Source organism: Megalops cyprinoides, chromosome 3 (genome assembly GCF_013368585.1).
Source record: "Megalops cyprinoides isolate fMegCyp1 chromosome 3, fMegCyp1.pri, whole genome shotgun sequence".
Classification (NCBI taxonomy): domain Eukaryota; kingdom Metazoa; phylum Chordata; class Actinopteri; order Elopiformes; family Megalopidae; genus Megalops; species Megalops cyprinoides.
The window spans coordinates 13,771,142-13,784,807 of record NC_050585.1 but is presented as its reverse complement, the minus strand read 5'-3'; the positions used below and the strand labels follow the sequence as shown (position 1 = coordinate 13,784,807).

Below are 13,666 nucleotides of genomic sequence, written 5' to 3'. Positions count from 1 at the left end.
AGCTTCATAAACTTTTTGCAGAAAAGAGGCTCTTAAGCAAATGGATGTTGTTCATCCATGTTGCTCAAGAGACATTACATTACTACAGCCTCTGAATTATTAACAATAATATCCATCCTTTTGTTCATTTCTCAAATGAACGTCCTTGCAATGGCCCACAGACTTGTCCAATACTGATAAATACATTGACTTAAAACAGTTAATTTTGTAAAATTATGATCATTTTGAATTATTCTGAAGTATGCCTTGTTTTCTTCAATTGGAAGTCTGTTCTTTAACAGTTTATCTATTTCATTACTTGACCCCTGTCACCCAATCTCCAGTCATTAATCCTTACAGGTAACTGAAGAACCACTTTTGCTTGGTAATCCTTCCCGAAAATGACCAGCCATGTACCTCATTTGTACCCTCCGTACTCAATTCTTTTCCTGTACTTTGAGCATAAAGATAATGCAAAGAACAGCCCGGTGCTTCTGCATCAAACCTAATACCCTGTGTTTTTCCACTGTAAGTAATTTTATATAACAATGTAAAAAAAACAACAAACATTCCCCTGATATCTGAGGGAAGAGGTACTTCTACAAGGACAAAGCTTCAATATATAGTGGACCTTAGGGAGATCTGAGGTGTTGTTCTTTGTAATTTAGATTATTGACCATGCCACTTGTGTACCCACCTGCACAAATAAATACATACCGTTGTGACAGTATTGTAACCGTAAACCATCTCAATTTAATTTGCCAGATAAGAAACCAGGCAATTTCTATTCACATATTTATTGCTACTGTTAATGCGGCCTGTAAGGAATTTCAACTAGGATATAGTTAGCAAAGGCCTTGCTCCATATCGTGACCCCATAAATATTACACAATGAGCTTAATAAGAATACAGATCCCACGGGATGGTTACCCATCAAACCGGGAATTGCATTTAATTTCCTCAGGGCCACCTATGTCTTGTACACATAATTAAAGTAGACCAAACAACGGTGTGTGTTTTGTCAATAAACCACTTGGGAGCAATCTGCACTGGGTTGGACACACTTTTCCCTGACCTCTTGGCAACAATTGAAGGCACTGTAATTATCACCCACTGACAAGCTTACCGGCTCTGGAACAGGCTGGTCTCATAAAGTCACTCATCCATCAGATGCCCCAACCATGAATGTCCATCGTGCTGGGTCATACTCACACTTTTGTGGTATAAAAGTCACACCACCGCTCCAGTGATCTTGTAGCCGTCCTATTGCTTAACTCTCTTTGAAATCCACACATTTAAGAATGAACAGAAGCTGCCAGGGGGACTGGATCAGCTTTAGAGGACTGAACTCAGTGGGAAGTTACCCGTGACATAACATATTTCACCACAGTGGTGAAACATGGAAACACAAAGAGCGACCATGTGAGGAGAGACGAAATTTTGCCAATGAAAAAACACATACTATACTTGTCTATACACAACTTGGATGTGACAAGCCATGTCATATACGGTTTCTCTCTTTCCCCACCATTGGATCATTGTGGATTGAACAAAGTGCATGGTGTTTTATTACAATCAGCACGACAATTCATTTCAGTTACAATCTTTTGCTGAGAAATATTTACCTTGGGAACGTTCTTTGTAGCCATTTTTCCATTCCATATATGACAGCAGATGACAGCATTGCACAAGTGACATTTGTTGTAAAAACAAAACAAAACAAAAAAAAAAAAACCCGACAAATCTACCAAAAGGAAGACATTTGGAAAAACGGAAAAATAAATGCATGCCCAGCCACAAATCACTGCTTAGGAAAAATATACATCAACAGTAATATATAAAAACAAAAAACTTATAACAGCCATTGAATCCATGTATTAAGTGAGAGCAAAATGATAATATGTTGTACATAGGGGGGAATAAGGAGTTGTTGTCGAGTAGTACACAAACAACATCGACAAAAAAAAAAGCACACGGCCAACTCTAGAGCGAATGTCAACAGAAATCACTGAGGTGCCACCAGAGCAATGAGAGGGCAGTGGCTTGCTGCAGAGTGATTGGCTGGTTGCTGTGGCCTGCACATAGGTGAGCTGGCCTTGACAGACATTCACCTGCTCTGGGGGAGTTTAACCTTGAAGAGTGTCGGGGAAATTGCTTTCTGCGGGGAGCGACTGTGCTCTAACTGCACAGTAAATTGGGGACCAGAAGACTTCCATAACAACAAGAGTTTTTAGAGGAGACAGCTCCCAGGGACGACAGTCTGAACCCAAGGTCTGACCGCATGCATTATTAAAGCCTAGTAACCGGCAAAGTTCTCTCATAAATAAATATGAGCTCCGATATGATAGGAGGGTGCGGCTGGGAGTCTTGGATTGCCAGCAATTTATCAGCTTTAGCGGACCTGAAGGAGATCTCATCTAGTCTTTTTCAGATTGACAAGAGCTGTTCTCACCAATTAACTACTACTATGGAACTCATCAGCAATCAAGCCTGGAGAAATTAGTCTGCTTTGCAGAACTTTAGCGAGGCCCCTTGATTAAATCTTAACCGTGTGTGGGCAAGGTCACCTCCATTTTAAAAAAAGATTTTTTTTTGTTCCAAGCAATGGGATTTCTGCTCTGGAACTTTGTTTGTAGAAACTCTCATAGAGATAATACATGATTCAACCAAACCTTTCTTTCTCAGGTCAAAAGTGATACAGATGCCTTTCAAGGGAGAATGTTGCATTCAAGCGGCACATTTATGAACCTTGTGCTTATTGAATTATTTCACCACCGTGCTCTCCCTTTCTTCGGGAATTGAAATGGTGGCACTGAAACATTATGTGCTGTGGCGTATTATTCCTTTATTTAATTTCAAGGACCTTCCAACCTTGTCCTACTGAAGCATGCACATTATTACCTTTTCCTTGTCCAAAAAAATTGAATGGCAAAGTCAAGTACTGTTATATTAAAAGGAAGAGTCAACATAACAGCAGAGAGCCAGGTTAAAGTCACCCTTTTTAACATTCATTCTAAAACCAATATGTAACCTGCCCCTAATGCACATATGCGGTGAAATTCCTGTTCATCAGAACATAATTCCACAAGGACCTACATAATTTTGACACAAAACACAATGCATTCAAGGGTCGGTGTGTGCAAATAGGAACTAAAATATTCAATAATGCAAACAAACTCTGAATGCACGTGAATACAGCTTTCATAGCAGTCACGTGGCAGCTGGGATACCAGAGCGGCCCTGTACTACAATGTCCACTATGCAACATTACAGTAGTTACAATAAATGATTTTCAGGCTCTAGATGATCAGCATAATAGCTGATGCATGAACATAATCATATACTCAGCTATTCGAGGTACTCCATTACACAGCATGCTGTCATTTCAGGACACACCCTTGAAAGTTCAATGTTTGAATGGTCAACAAACACACAGTACAGACCACACATCTTTTGCATACCAGTGAAATGAGAACAGTTCATAATGACTCAAGTGCTAATTTACTACAGTCTTTATTGACCATGATTATGGCTAGATGACGTTACAGCTATATTTCAGATATAAGTGGACAGCTTGTGGTAGAGTTATTTGGATATGAGGAAAGCCATCAGGAAATAAAACTACAATATCTGAAATAATAATTATATTTGAAAAAATGTATTTTTGAGCTTAGAGGCTGAAATGGATGACAGCACGTTCTGAGGTTCAAGCGGTTTGGTTAAATGTGATTGCTAGCGGCACAAATTACAACCAATGCCTTATAATGCTGATGGCTTTTGTTTATTGAGACAATAGGCTAGAACAGAAAGGAAAGGATATTTCTAAGTTGCAATCATTCATATTTAGTGGAATTAGCATTAGCGGAGAATATAGTTTACCTTATGAACCTCAAAACAAATATGCAAACTGGTGTGCTTTCAGTTTAGTGACCCTACTAATGTGCCAATGATAAAATATAACATTTATACTCATGGTAATATAACATTTATAACCTATGCTTGTGATTAATCTTAACTATTTAGCAGCTAGCTTCCAAGTTTGCATGCTAAAAATGCTAAAATTGATTTAGAATTTTACCAAAAAAGGAACTATTTAAGGTATTACTTAAGTATTATAAATGTATTTATTTGCTGTTATCATGCAGGTTTGCATATTTTTTCAAAGTTTATATATCAAAATTCTATCAACAAACTGACATGTTCTGTGGTACACCAAAGCTGGATATATTGCTATAGCCTTGGGAAGGTTTACATATCTTAAAAGTTGTGGGAGGGATTGGATTACATTTTGTGTAGGAAACTAAAGCATAAAACACAAGGATCGTGACAGATTTCCATAGCAGTGTAATGCCATGTTTCGCCTGCAGACTAATAAATAATTTAGTAAAAAAAAAAAAAAAAAAGTGCAGGTTGCAGCCATGGAATCTGTGTGACCTTGAAGGTGGATCTGAGCTCATTCCAAAGTCTGTGGTGTGATGCAGCTGGTGGTACAAGCGCCCTCGCCTGGATCAAACCCCACCTGTGGTGAAAGCTCTACATCGTTATTTTCCAGTGCAGTGCCATTTCAGGTACAGTACAACAACGTCCACACTAAACACCCCGGGTTAATGTGCGTTGTGTTATTACACTGGAGAGGGATTCATTCTTTTAAAGCATAAATGCAAGAATGCACAACTCACCTTCCCCTGTATAGCATACCTTTGTTTATTTGTCTGGTTTTATTGTAGGGTATGCTGGAGTTTAACTGCAGGGTGGCTTGCACTGCACTTATGCATTGTAACACATAAACTCTATGTGTCACAGTGCTACAGTGGAGTCCTGTATATATCACCTCTAATGCAACCTTATTACATGCACTTTGTTTTTTCTGTAAAGGCTGCTCTGGTATTAAATTACAAAATGTAAAATGTAAAGGTGCGAGGTAAGTAGGTAACTAAGGTACTAGGATAACTAGTGGGAGGTGGCACTGCACATATGCCACTGGATCAAAGGCAAAAAAGCCTCCCTACTGTGGAGGGGATGTCTGAAACACAAGGCAGCAACAGGGTAGACAGAAAGCAGCCCACAGCGTGTTGATGGCACCACAAATATGGTAAAGAAAAAAATACTGAAGTGGAACTGACTGTAGAGACTGTAATTGAAGTTACACTTTCCAAGAGGCTTATCATTTCCTCTGACATCGCTGACAGAGAGCTGTAATGCAGAGGCCGTGGCAGAGTGGGCAGGTTAAATTGTACGCGGCAGGAAAGATCATCTCAATTTGAGCCGAGGCATTACCCTCGGCGTGGTGGAACTCCAGCCTGTTGTCCTGCCGCACTGCGCGGATCCCTGGTCACAGTTGCGGTAGGGTCAGACGGTCATGTGGGGGAATCTATGGCTTCCCACGGCGGGCGCCAGGGCAACCCCGTGTGCCCCCCCCCCCCCCCCCCCCCCCCCCCCCCCCCCCCCCACGCCCCCCAACGGGCCTTTCACCCTCTCTGCGGCCTCGACAGTGATCCCAGTGGTTCTGGCTGCCGGGTGTGGAGCAGGCGCAACTGAGCAAAATCTCTGCAGATAGCACATCAGTGGCACTGCACAGCCCAGGAGCAGCGAACCTGCCCTGACGATGCAGTGATTTTCCAGATCTAAATCTTGCATGTTAGCGTCTGGGTATGCGCAGTGACAGAATGAGGCTTCGCCTGTTAGGGCGAGAGCAGGCGCTAGGATCTCACTAGGCTAAATGGGTCGCCGTGGAGGAGAGGCAGGCAGGCAGGCAAGCTTCGGCCCCCGGGCAAGCTGCTGCCACTCCACTCTGCTTACAATGACAGCGGCTGGAGGTTAAATGCTCCTTCAGTGTAGCTAGTACATGGGTGTGTGCAGCTATCTCATTTGTGATGCATAACTATACACAGCACAACAACATTTGAAAGTAATCACTGGTCATATACATAGCTCTGTGCATAGCTATTATTTCCGGAGAAACGGTATGAAATGCAGCATTCAGAATATAAACCTTGACAAATAAATGTGGTATAAAATGAGCTGAAGGACAAACTCCATTATTCTTTAACACTCTTAACCAACACTATTATTTCTGACATCCTTGAAAACGTATTTTTTTTAGAGAAAGACACACAGATACACATAATTAATAAGTAAAACCAAAAATATAGCCATTAACTAGGCAGCACTTATGGAGCAAAACTGAAGGTTTGGAATTTTTTAGGTTTCTTTGTTTTTTTTTCTACCCCAACTCTGTTACCAGGCAATAACCCTGTCAACTTGTTTAGACCCTCGCCCTGAAGAGAAAGAAAAAAAAAATCCACAAAATATGTCTGTCAATTACAGCGGTTACATTTAATTAGCGTGGTGCCAATCGAAAGTGAAGATGTCCCTAAGGCACCGTGACCTTCCCCTTGCACACGCATTCCTTCGCGCCACGGCGGGCACCGGTGGTGCAAGGCGAGCTCCGCGGGGCAGAGGCGACGGAGAGGACACTGGCACAGCCGCCGCTGCCCCCGTGTCCATTCATCGCGTGCCCCGCGGGTCGCCGCAATCTGCCAGGCTTAAGGTCGTCACATTAATTTCCCATCTACGCAGCGCTAATGAGCAATGCCTGGTAGCCAACCTTCAGGACCCCGCTGATTACAAAACAGGAAGGTGATGATTTGTCAACAGAAAAGAGGGCGTTTAGACCGTAACCTTGCTTGAAATAAATGTAGCAAATTGCTCGTGGACACTGTTCGTCGTCTCAGTGCCCGGTATTCATGGGGAAAAAAATTGAGACAATCAAGGATAGCAAAGGTAGGTTACTATCTGAATGTGTTAAGATTTGTGCCAGAAGCATTTTCTGATTTGCCGTCCTAAGTGAAGATTGCTCTAAGGGAAAAGTCAAGGACCTATCATTTTCATTTTTCATTTCCGTGATAACTCATTTTTATGATTGTTGTTATGAAAAAATATAGTGTTTTTCTCTGTGAATTCAGGCTGAGTGGAGCAGAGCACCTGAAGTGGTCAGCTAACCCTAAGCCAGTGAGGCAGAGGGATTTGTCCTTCTGGGATACACAGTACCTGTGTAGGTCTCTGACTCCGGGTAACCTTGGCGGGGATGTAAGAACCTGAAGGTATCCATCATTATGGCAGCCCAAAGCTCAGTCCGCGGGCACAGAAGATGCTGGAGTAGCTAGTAAAATTTTAATGCACTCTGCAGAGCGGTCATGTCATACTCGGTTATGGCAAATAATCCCAGATGCCTGCAGTGCTAAAATGGAGCTGTAATGTGCTTGCCTCCTAACCCGAGCTGACAGCGATGATGTACGACTACCATTACCGGAAAATATCACTTCAACTAACCCATGATCCGGCTCCGCTAAGGGTCATATTATCCATGAGGAACAAATTACACTCCCAAAGTAAATACAAATTTTCTACACGCAATGGGTACAAAGCAGAGAAGGGGTGATATGTTACCTATGACAACGCTCTGCAGAGTGACAAAGATGATAAAGTACATGACAAATCATTGGCTGACAGGGTACTCTAGTGCAATCAGCCTCTGCCTCGGCCTAGTGAACGCGCACTCAAGCCTGTAAACACTGTACTCTGCCTTTAAAGGAGCAAGGCACATAATCTTTTAACACTGACAAGTCATGCTCTCGTTTTATTACCCATCCTGCCCCAGTGGGAGATAACGTGTTTTATATGCAGTGCCGAATGATTGAGGAATACGTCTCTCTTCTCTCATAATTGCCTGAGGGTAAACATGGCAAACATCTTCGCAATATATTACCACTTCAGATCATTATTTTGTGTCAAGGACAAACAAGTTCTCCTGGCTTCGCTGAAGCACCACTTACTGTTTAACACTTGGCACCAATAAGTACAAAGATATTTCATGTATGTCCAAATGTGTGTGTTTATACATATATATATATATATATATATATATATATATATATATATATATATATATATTGTGTGTGTGTGTGTGTGCGTATGTATAATTTCACGTGTCACGTTTTTATTTCATGTGTTCAAGTGTCACGTTTTTAAAATGCCACGTTTATGCAAAATTACAGTATACACATACATACATACAGTATACATATTTGTCCCATTAAGAAGAAGAATCATGCATACAAAATGGCCACAGTACAAAGGCCAAAAGTGCAGGATGTTGAAATGGTCATTTTATCCTTTCCCTATTTATTTATTCATATTCAGGTGTGAGTGCGACCTTTGAAAGCACTAGTATGTGAAAATCTATTTATCTAAAAGGTTTGGCCCTTGGAGGAGCCTTTATGAATACAATCGCCCGGTCATTAGATAATTTGGACAAAGCTTTTGCTCTCAAGTACCTCTTTGGCTCCCATAATTGGGTTCTCTAAGCACACAGCCTCAAAATTCCTGAAGTCATTTATTTCTATTTTGATGGTTAGTGTTTTGTATAAGGCCGCTCTTACATACAGTGATTTGCCTGAATATGTGGGAAGAGCATAAAAAATTGGAGCAAGATTCTTGTTTTGATCTATTCTCTTTCACGGGCCCTTGAGATCTTTGCTTTAATATTTCAACACTGAGAGAACACTAACTGGCTTCAATAACAGCTTCAATAACAACTCAGTGCACACAAGGCAATTCTGTCATTAAACAAAACAACAACAAAAAAACTTCATTTCTTACTCGAGATAATAAGCAAGACCTAATTTTCTTGCTAGAGTGCTTAAATAATTGAAGAGGGTAAGCATATAAACATGCACCAACAAATGTCTAATACACTGAAATCTTTCACAATCGTTTACCGCCATCATCCCCCTAAATGATCTCAGATGTCTAAAACCTGTTGGTGTTAACTGCACCATGAAGACACTGTTACTGGATCCTAGCAGCTGGACATCAAAGACACCTTAGGATATGGAATCCATCCCTCTCCACGGTCTGTCTGCCAGTAATTCAGCCATGTTAATCGGATTCAAGTCGGTCCAAATGAATGGCAAATCCTACCTGTTAGCGCTAATAAAAATACCACCTGATCCCACTGATTTCAAGCACAGGGAATAAAATTGCCGACAATTAGGTTTACGCTCTGACAACGGAGGCCAGAAACTTCATGGCAGGAGGCAGAGTCAGAGATCTCGGCTTGCCGGCGTTTTATTAGACTTGGCTCGGGAGAACGTTCTTTGCTCGTGTCCGAGTGCCAAACCATATACCATGGAGAGTCTGTGGAACCAGAGCCCAACTGGAACAAACTGCTCTGTGATGAATAGAGTACAAGCTGTACCATTTCATAAATCTCCGTGCTGCTCTGTGTTTAAAAAAAAAAAAAAAAAACTGGTGGGCGTTCACACACAATATTCCATCCATTTGCACGCATGTCTCCCCCCCCCCCCTTTTTAAACGTTTTAATTAAATTTCAGCCTATTACGGTCAGGCCGCAACTTAAATTGGCTATGGAAACAGCACTTCGTGAGAATATTCCTGTCCTCTCTCTCTGAGGGCTTGTGGAAATACAAACTGCTCAGATGTTCTAGCATGCCAGTAAAAGGAACTCATAATAATGTCTGCAGTGAGGATCACAAGGAGGCTAATGACAACAATGATAAGGGTAATAATAGTAACGGGGGAGGGGCGGGGGGCTTGCACATGGCCAGTGTTCTATCCGTCAGTGTTCCACCGGCCCATTATCATGTCAAGGCAGAGTACCCCTTCCCGCAGGTCACCCTGTTTAAAATGACAAGGATAATGCCCGTGTCCGCACGGCGACAGTGTTGACCGTCCTTCAGAGATAGAGGAGGGAGAGGGAAAAAAAGAAAAGAAAAGTGAGACGGGCGCCCGTTCTTATCTCCGCTACACGCCTCGGCCCGGTCTCTAAAGCAGGCAGAACGTGATTTCTCCAGAGAGCACTTTTTTTCTCCCGCCGTTTCCTGATTTTAAGGAAATCAAATAAGCAACATTTGTCCTCATCTGAATACGCTTGACCTGTTAAAGTGATGGTGTCCCCCCCTTCTGTAATAGACTGCGCACTCTGAATTCAAATGAACACAGCCCTCGGCTGCCAGGGACAGATAGAAGAGGAGGAACCATGAGCTTGTTTCATTCCACTGAGCGAGTGCAATATGGGTGTTGGCAATTGTGTTGCTCTGGTAATGTTTGTTTAATATAATCTCGGCATTTGTCTTTTACAAGTCATTCATCAACTTCAGTGGATTTCGAAGCCCGCGAGAAACACTGTGTAAATCATGACTGCCTTGCGGCCTGCTAACAAATCGTCGGGGATTAGGCTGGTATGAAGACATGCCACTGCGTCCCGCTGACACAAGGAGAATCGCCATGACAGGTGTGATGTGATATGATGCCACTGTGGAAAGGCTCCATTTCACCCAATATACAGTCAGCAAAACATTTGTAATGATGCCCCACTGGCTTGAAAGTTGTCTGTTTTGCCATCCTCTGAAATGTGGCAGCGTCCTCTGCCTCACCTGTGAGGAACCAATTCAAACCCAAATGAAATGTTCCACTTGAGAGAAACCATGTGGGATGACTGTGATTGTTATCAGGGTGTTTTCTACAGTGCACCCAATATGTGCTATAAACCCTTACATTGTGCAATTTATGAGGAGATCTAATGTTTGCATAATATACAGTACAGCAGTTAATTATGTTTAAAGGAGAGGAATTTGCCATGTCTGAGCTTTTCGCTGACAGATCTGTGTTCAGTCATAGTTCAATTTTAGCTTGCTGTCTGCTTGGCTGAGACAATAATTATGCTTAGATTTTCTTGCAGGGGATGTATTCCTTCATTCATCATTACAATGCACAGCCAGACAATGTATAGGTAACACATCTATCCTGAGTATTACACAGGCAGATTGACTCTGCTGCGGCTTTCATTACTACTTTGGCATCAATTTCCCTATTCACAGTGTTCCATCAGTCCATGAACTAATCACCACAGAATGCCACAGACTGCAGTACGTTTTTCATGTCGATATCAACACTGCGTTCCAAAACTCTTTTTTTCAGCTTTGCTACACTTTTTACCCTTCAGATACAACATTAAACTATTTAATGAGTAAGAAATGTGTTGAGTTTGTATGTTATGCACAGGCTTACCTGGGGCCATCTATCTATCTTCAAGAAGAAAACTGCTTATTTCCATTCATTCAAATGGTATGTGTAACTAAGATCACTAGTTTCCCCTCCTAGAAGGGCTAAGCATTAATACATTTATGTTCTTGGTTTTCAAGATGTCAGAAAATAGTCCAAAACGACAATCATTGGGGAAAAAATAAGTACTGGGACTTGGCAAGGCGAAACATTCAGAAAACTCGGCTTGGCTGGGATGCAGAGCACTCAGTGATGAGTGCCGGCAGACCAACACACACTGACCTCAACCTCAAACAGCAGCGCATAATAACACTCCATAAGAGAGAATAAATGCTGTCCCTGGCTCTGTAACATTCTGTGTATCATGAATACAAAGGTCAGAGAGAAATAAGTGGGAACTTCTAGTGCTGTGCATGTTTGGGTATACCATGTACAGAGTATGTCCTTACAAACACTTACCATTAATGATAGATTGCCATGACCAATGCAGCTACAGCACTACAATACCAAGTGTTGTAAAATAATATTTAAAAAAAAAAGATGGCGGATTTGCTTGAATCCCACACTTTTACAACTGACCACTTTCACCGTGTGGTATATCCACTTTGGTATATAAAATACCACCATAGTTTTAAAAAATAACCTTCAGAAAACTCAACTTCTGCAAGTAACCTGGACGTATGCAGTTAGTATTGAAAGAAAGATACATTAAAAACAAGAAACAAAAAACAAATGAACCTGCTTCTTAATTCATCCTTTTGTAAGTGTATAAATTCACAATGATGCTGATAGGGATTACCTCAATGTACAATTCACATGTTTCCACAGTGTGGTAGAAGAATATTATAACAGGTAAAAGGTAAGAACATAACAAATATTGAATAATGGATTCTTTTTTTAATTTTCATATTAGGACATTATTGTGTTGGCACACTATATGTATGCAAAAAATCATTCATGGCTCATAACAGTTCAATTTAAATTTTGCATGCCGTTTAGTCATTCATAATTAATGTGCAGTTAATTATGGCTTTCTCACAGTTATTAACTAGCTGTTTAATTCTAATTAAAACTGAAATTCACACTTAATGCAAGTCTAATATTGGATTCTCCCTAAAACCACACTGATAAAAAGGGATAAGATTATGTGCATTGCTTTAACATACAATTACAAAATGGAAACACTCATATAATCCTACCTTGTCTTCTTGGTCACTCTCACTGTCGCACTGAAAGAGAACATAAAAGTATGTTAGGAACCATTTAGTATCTTATGATTCTCAAAAAGGACAAGTGCCTTACATAAAATAATCGCTTTTTAAAAAAAAAATAATAATAAATAAAAGTCAAATACTAATTAGCATATAGCATATCAAGCCTCTTATGTTACGTATCCTATCAAACCCATCAGACACCGCTGAGCATGGATTCCAACTTAAACCACAGTATAGCATCTACACATCACTGGATTCACATTACTATTGAAAAGATAAAATATTGTGGGCAACATTTGTTCAAGTCTAATTTGGACTGAAATACATGAAGACACTATATTTTTCACTGTGCATTCATTATGAAGAAAGTCTTCACATGGATGAAAAAAAAAACAACACATGGCCATCTGGAACAGGCCTAATATTAAAAAAGAGTACTATACAATATACTTGGCCATATTTTGGGAAAAAAAAGATGATTCCAGACTACATGGTAATCTTAGACACAATTAGCTCCGGAATATTGCTGGAAGGTGGCTGGAAGAGAAAAAAAGGAAAAACAAAAAAGAGGGCCAGGGCCTTTGAGAGAAAAAAAAGAATAAATAAAAAAAATAAAAGGCTGGGTTACAGTTATTCTTCCCAATTTCAATTTCAAGGTCCACTTAATTCTTTATCATCTAATTACTGGAATGCTGGATGACCGGCGGGCCCCGAAGTTGCGCATATGGCTGTGGACCAGGAAGCAGTGGAGTCGGTAATGAAGGCGGTGCGAGGGGCTGGGGCGATTAAAGCGCGGGTGCGTGTGTGTGTGTGTGTGTGTGTGCGTGTGTGTGTATGTGTGTGCGGTGGGGGGGGGTCTCTGCCTCTGTCGGTGCGTCGTGATTGACAGCGCTGGGAGTTGGGCCATCATCGCTCCAGCCTAAGCCTTTGCTGAGCTGGGGCCCCACAGAGCTCAAAGGTAGAGGCTCAATTTCTGGCACCGAATTCCCCGCCTGACCCGCGGACCGGGCTGTGAGCTCAGCAGGAGCGCGCCATCCAATTTACAGCTCTGTCCCCCACCTCCCCAGGAGCCCGCCCCTGGCACAGACGAATGATGGTCAGCTCCAGCGGCTCATAAATTATGCAAAGGCAATAAACGCACTGAGCAAACACTTCTAACTCTCTTTCTCTCTCCCTCTCCCTCTCCCTCTCTCTCTTTCTAGCTGCTCCTATTGCTCTCTTCCATTCCCCCCACCTCTTCCGCTCCATTGCTCTCCTCTCTTTTAATATACTCTGCAAAAAAAGAAGCCAGCAGCCAAACAGAAGCTGCACACGAAAACTGCTTTTCAGTGCTGCGTTTGGAAAAATATGACTCAAAAATAAACATGTGGAGAGGCACGCATACACAA

At 41.5% G+C, this 13,666-nt stretch overlaps 1 protein-coding gene across 6 annotated transcripts in view; it reads right to left on the bottom strand.

The window, feature by feature from the left end:
- auts2a (activator of transcription and developmental regulator AUTS2 a) overlaps positions 1 to 13,666 on the bottom strand; it is a 310,820-nt gene that overhangs the window by 94,816 nt on the left and 202,338 nt on the right. For all 6 annotated transcript variants that reach the window (XM_036523475.1, XM_036523476.1, XM_036523477.1 and 3 more), the window contains one exon: positions 12,264 to 12,293. In XM_036523475.1, coding sequence (XP_036379368.1) covers positions 12,264 to 12,293 — 30 coding nt within the window. The remainder of the gene's footprint in view (positions 1 to 12,263; positions 12,294 to 13,666) is intronic.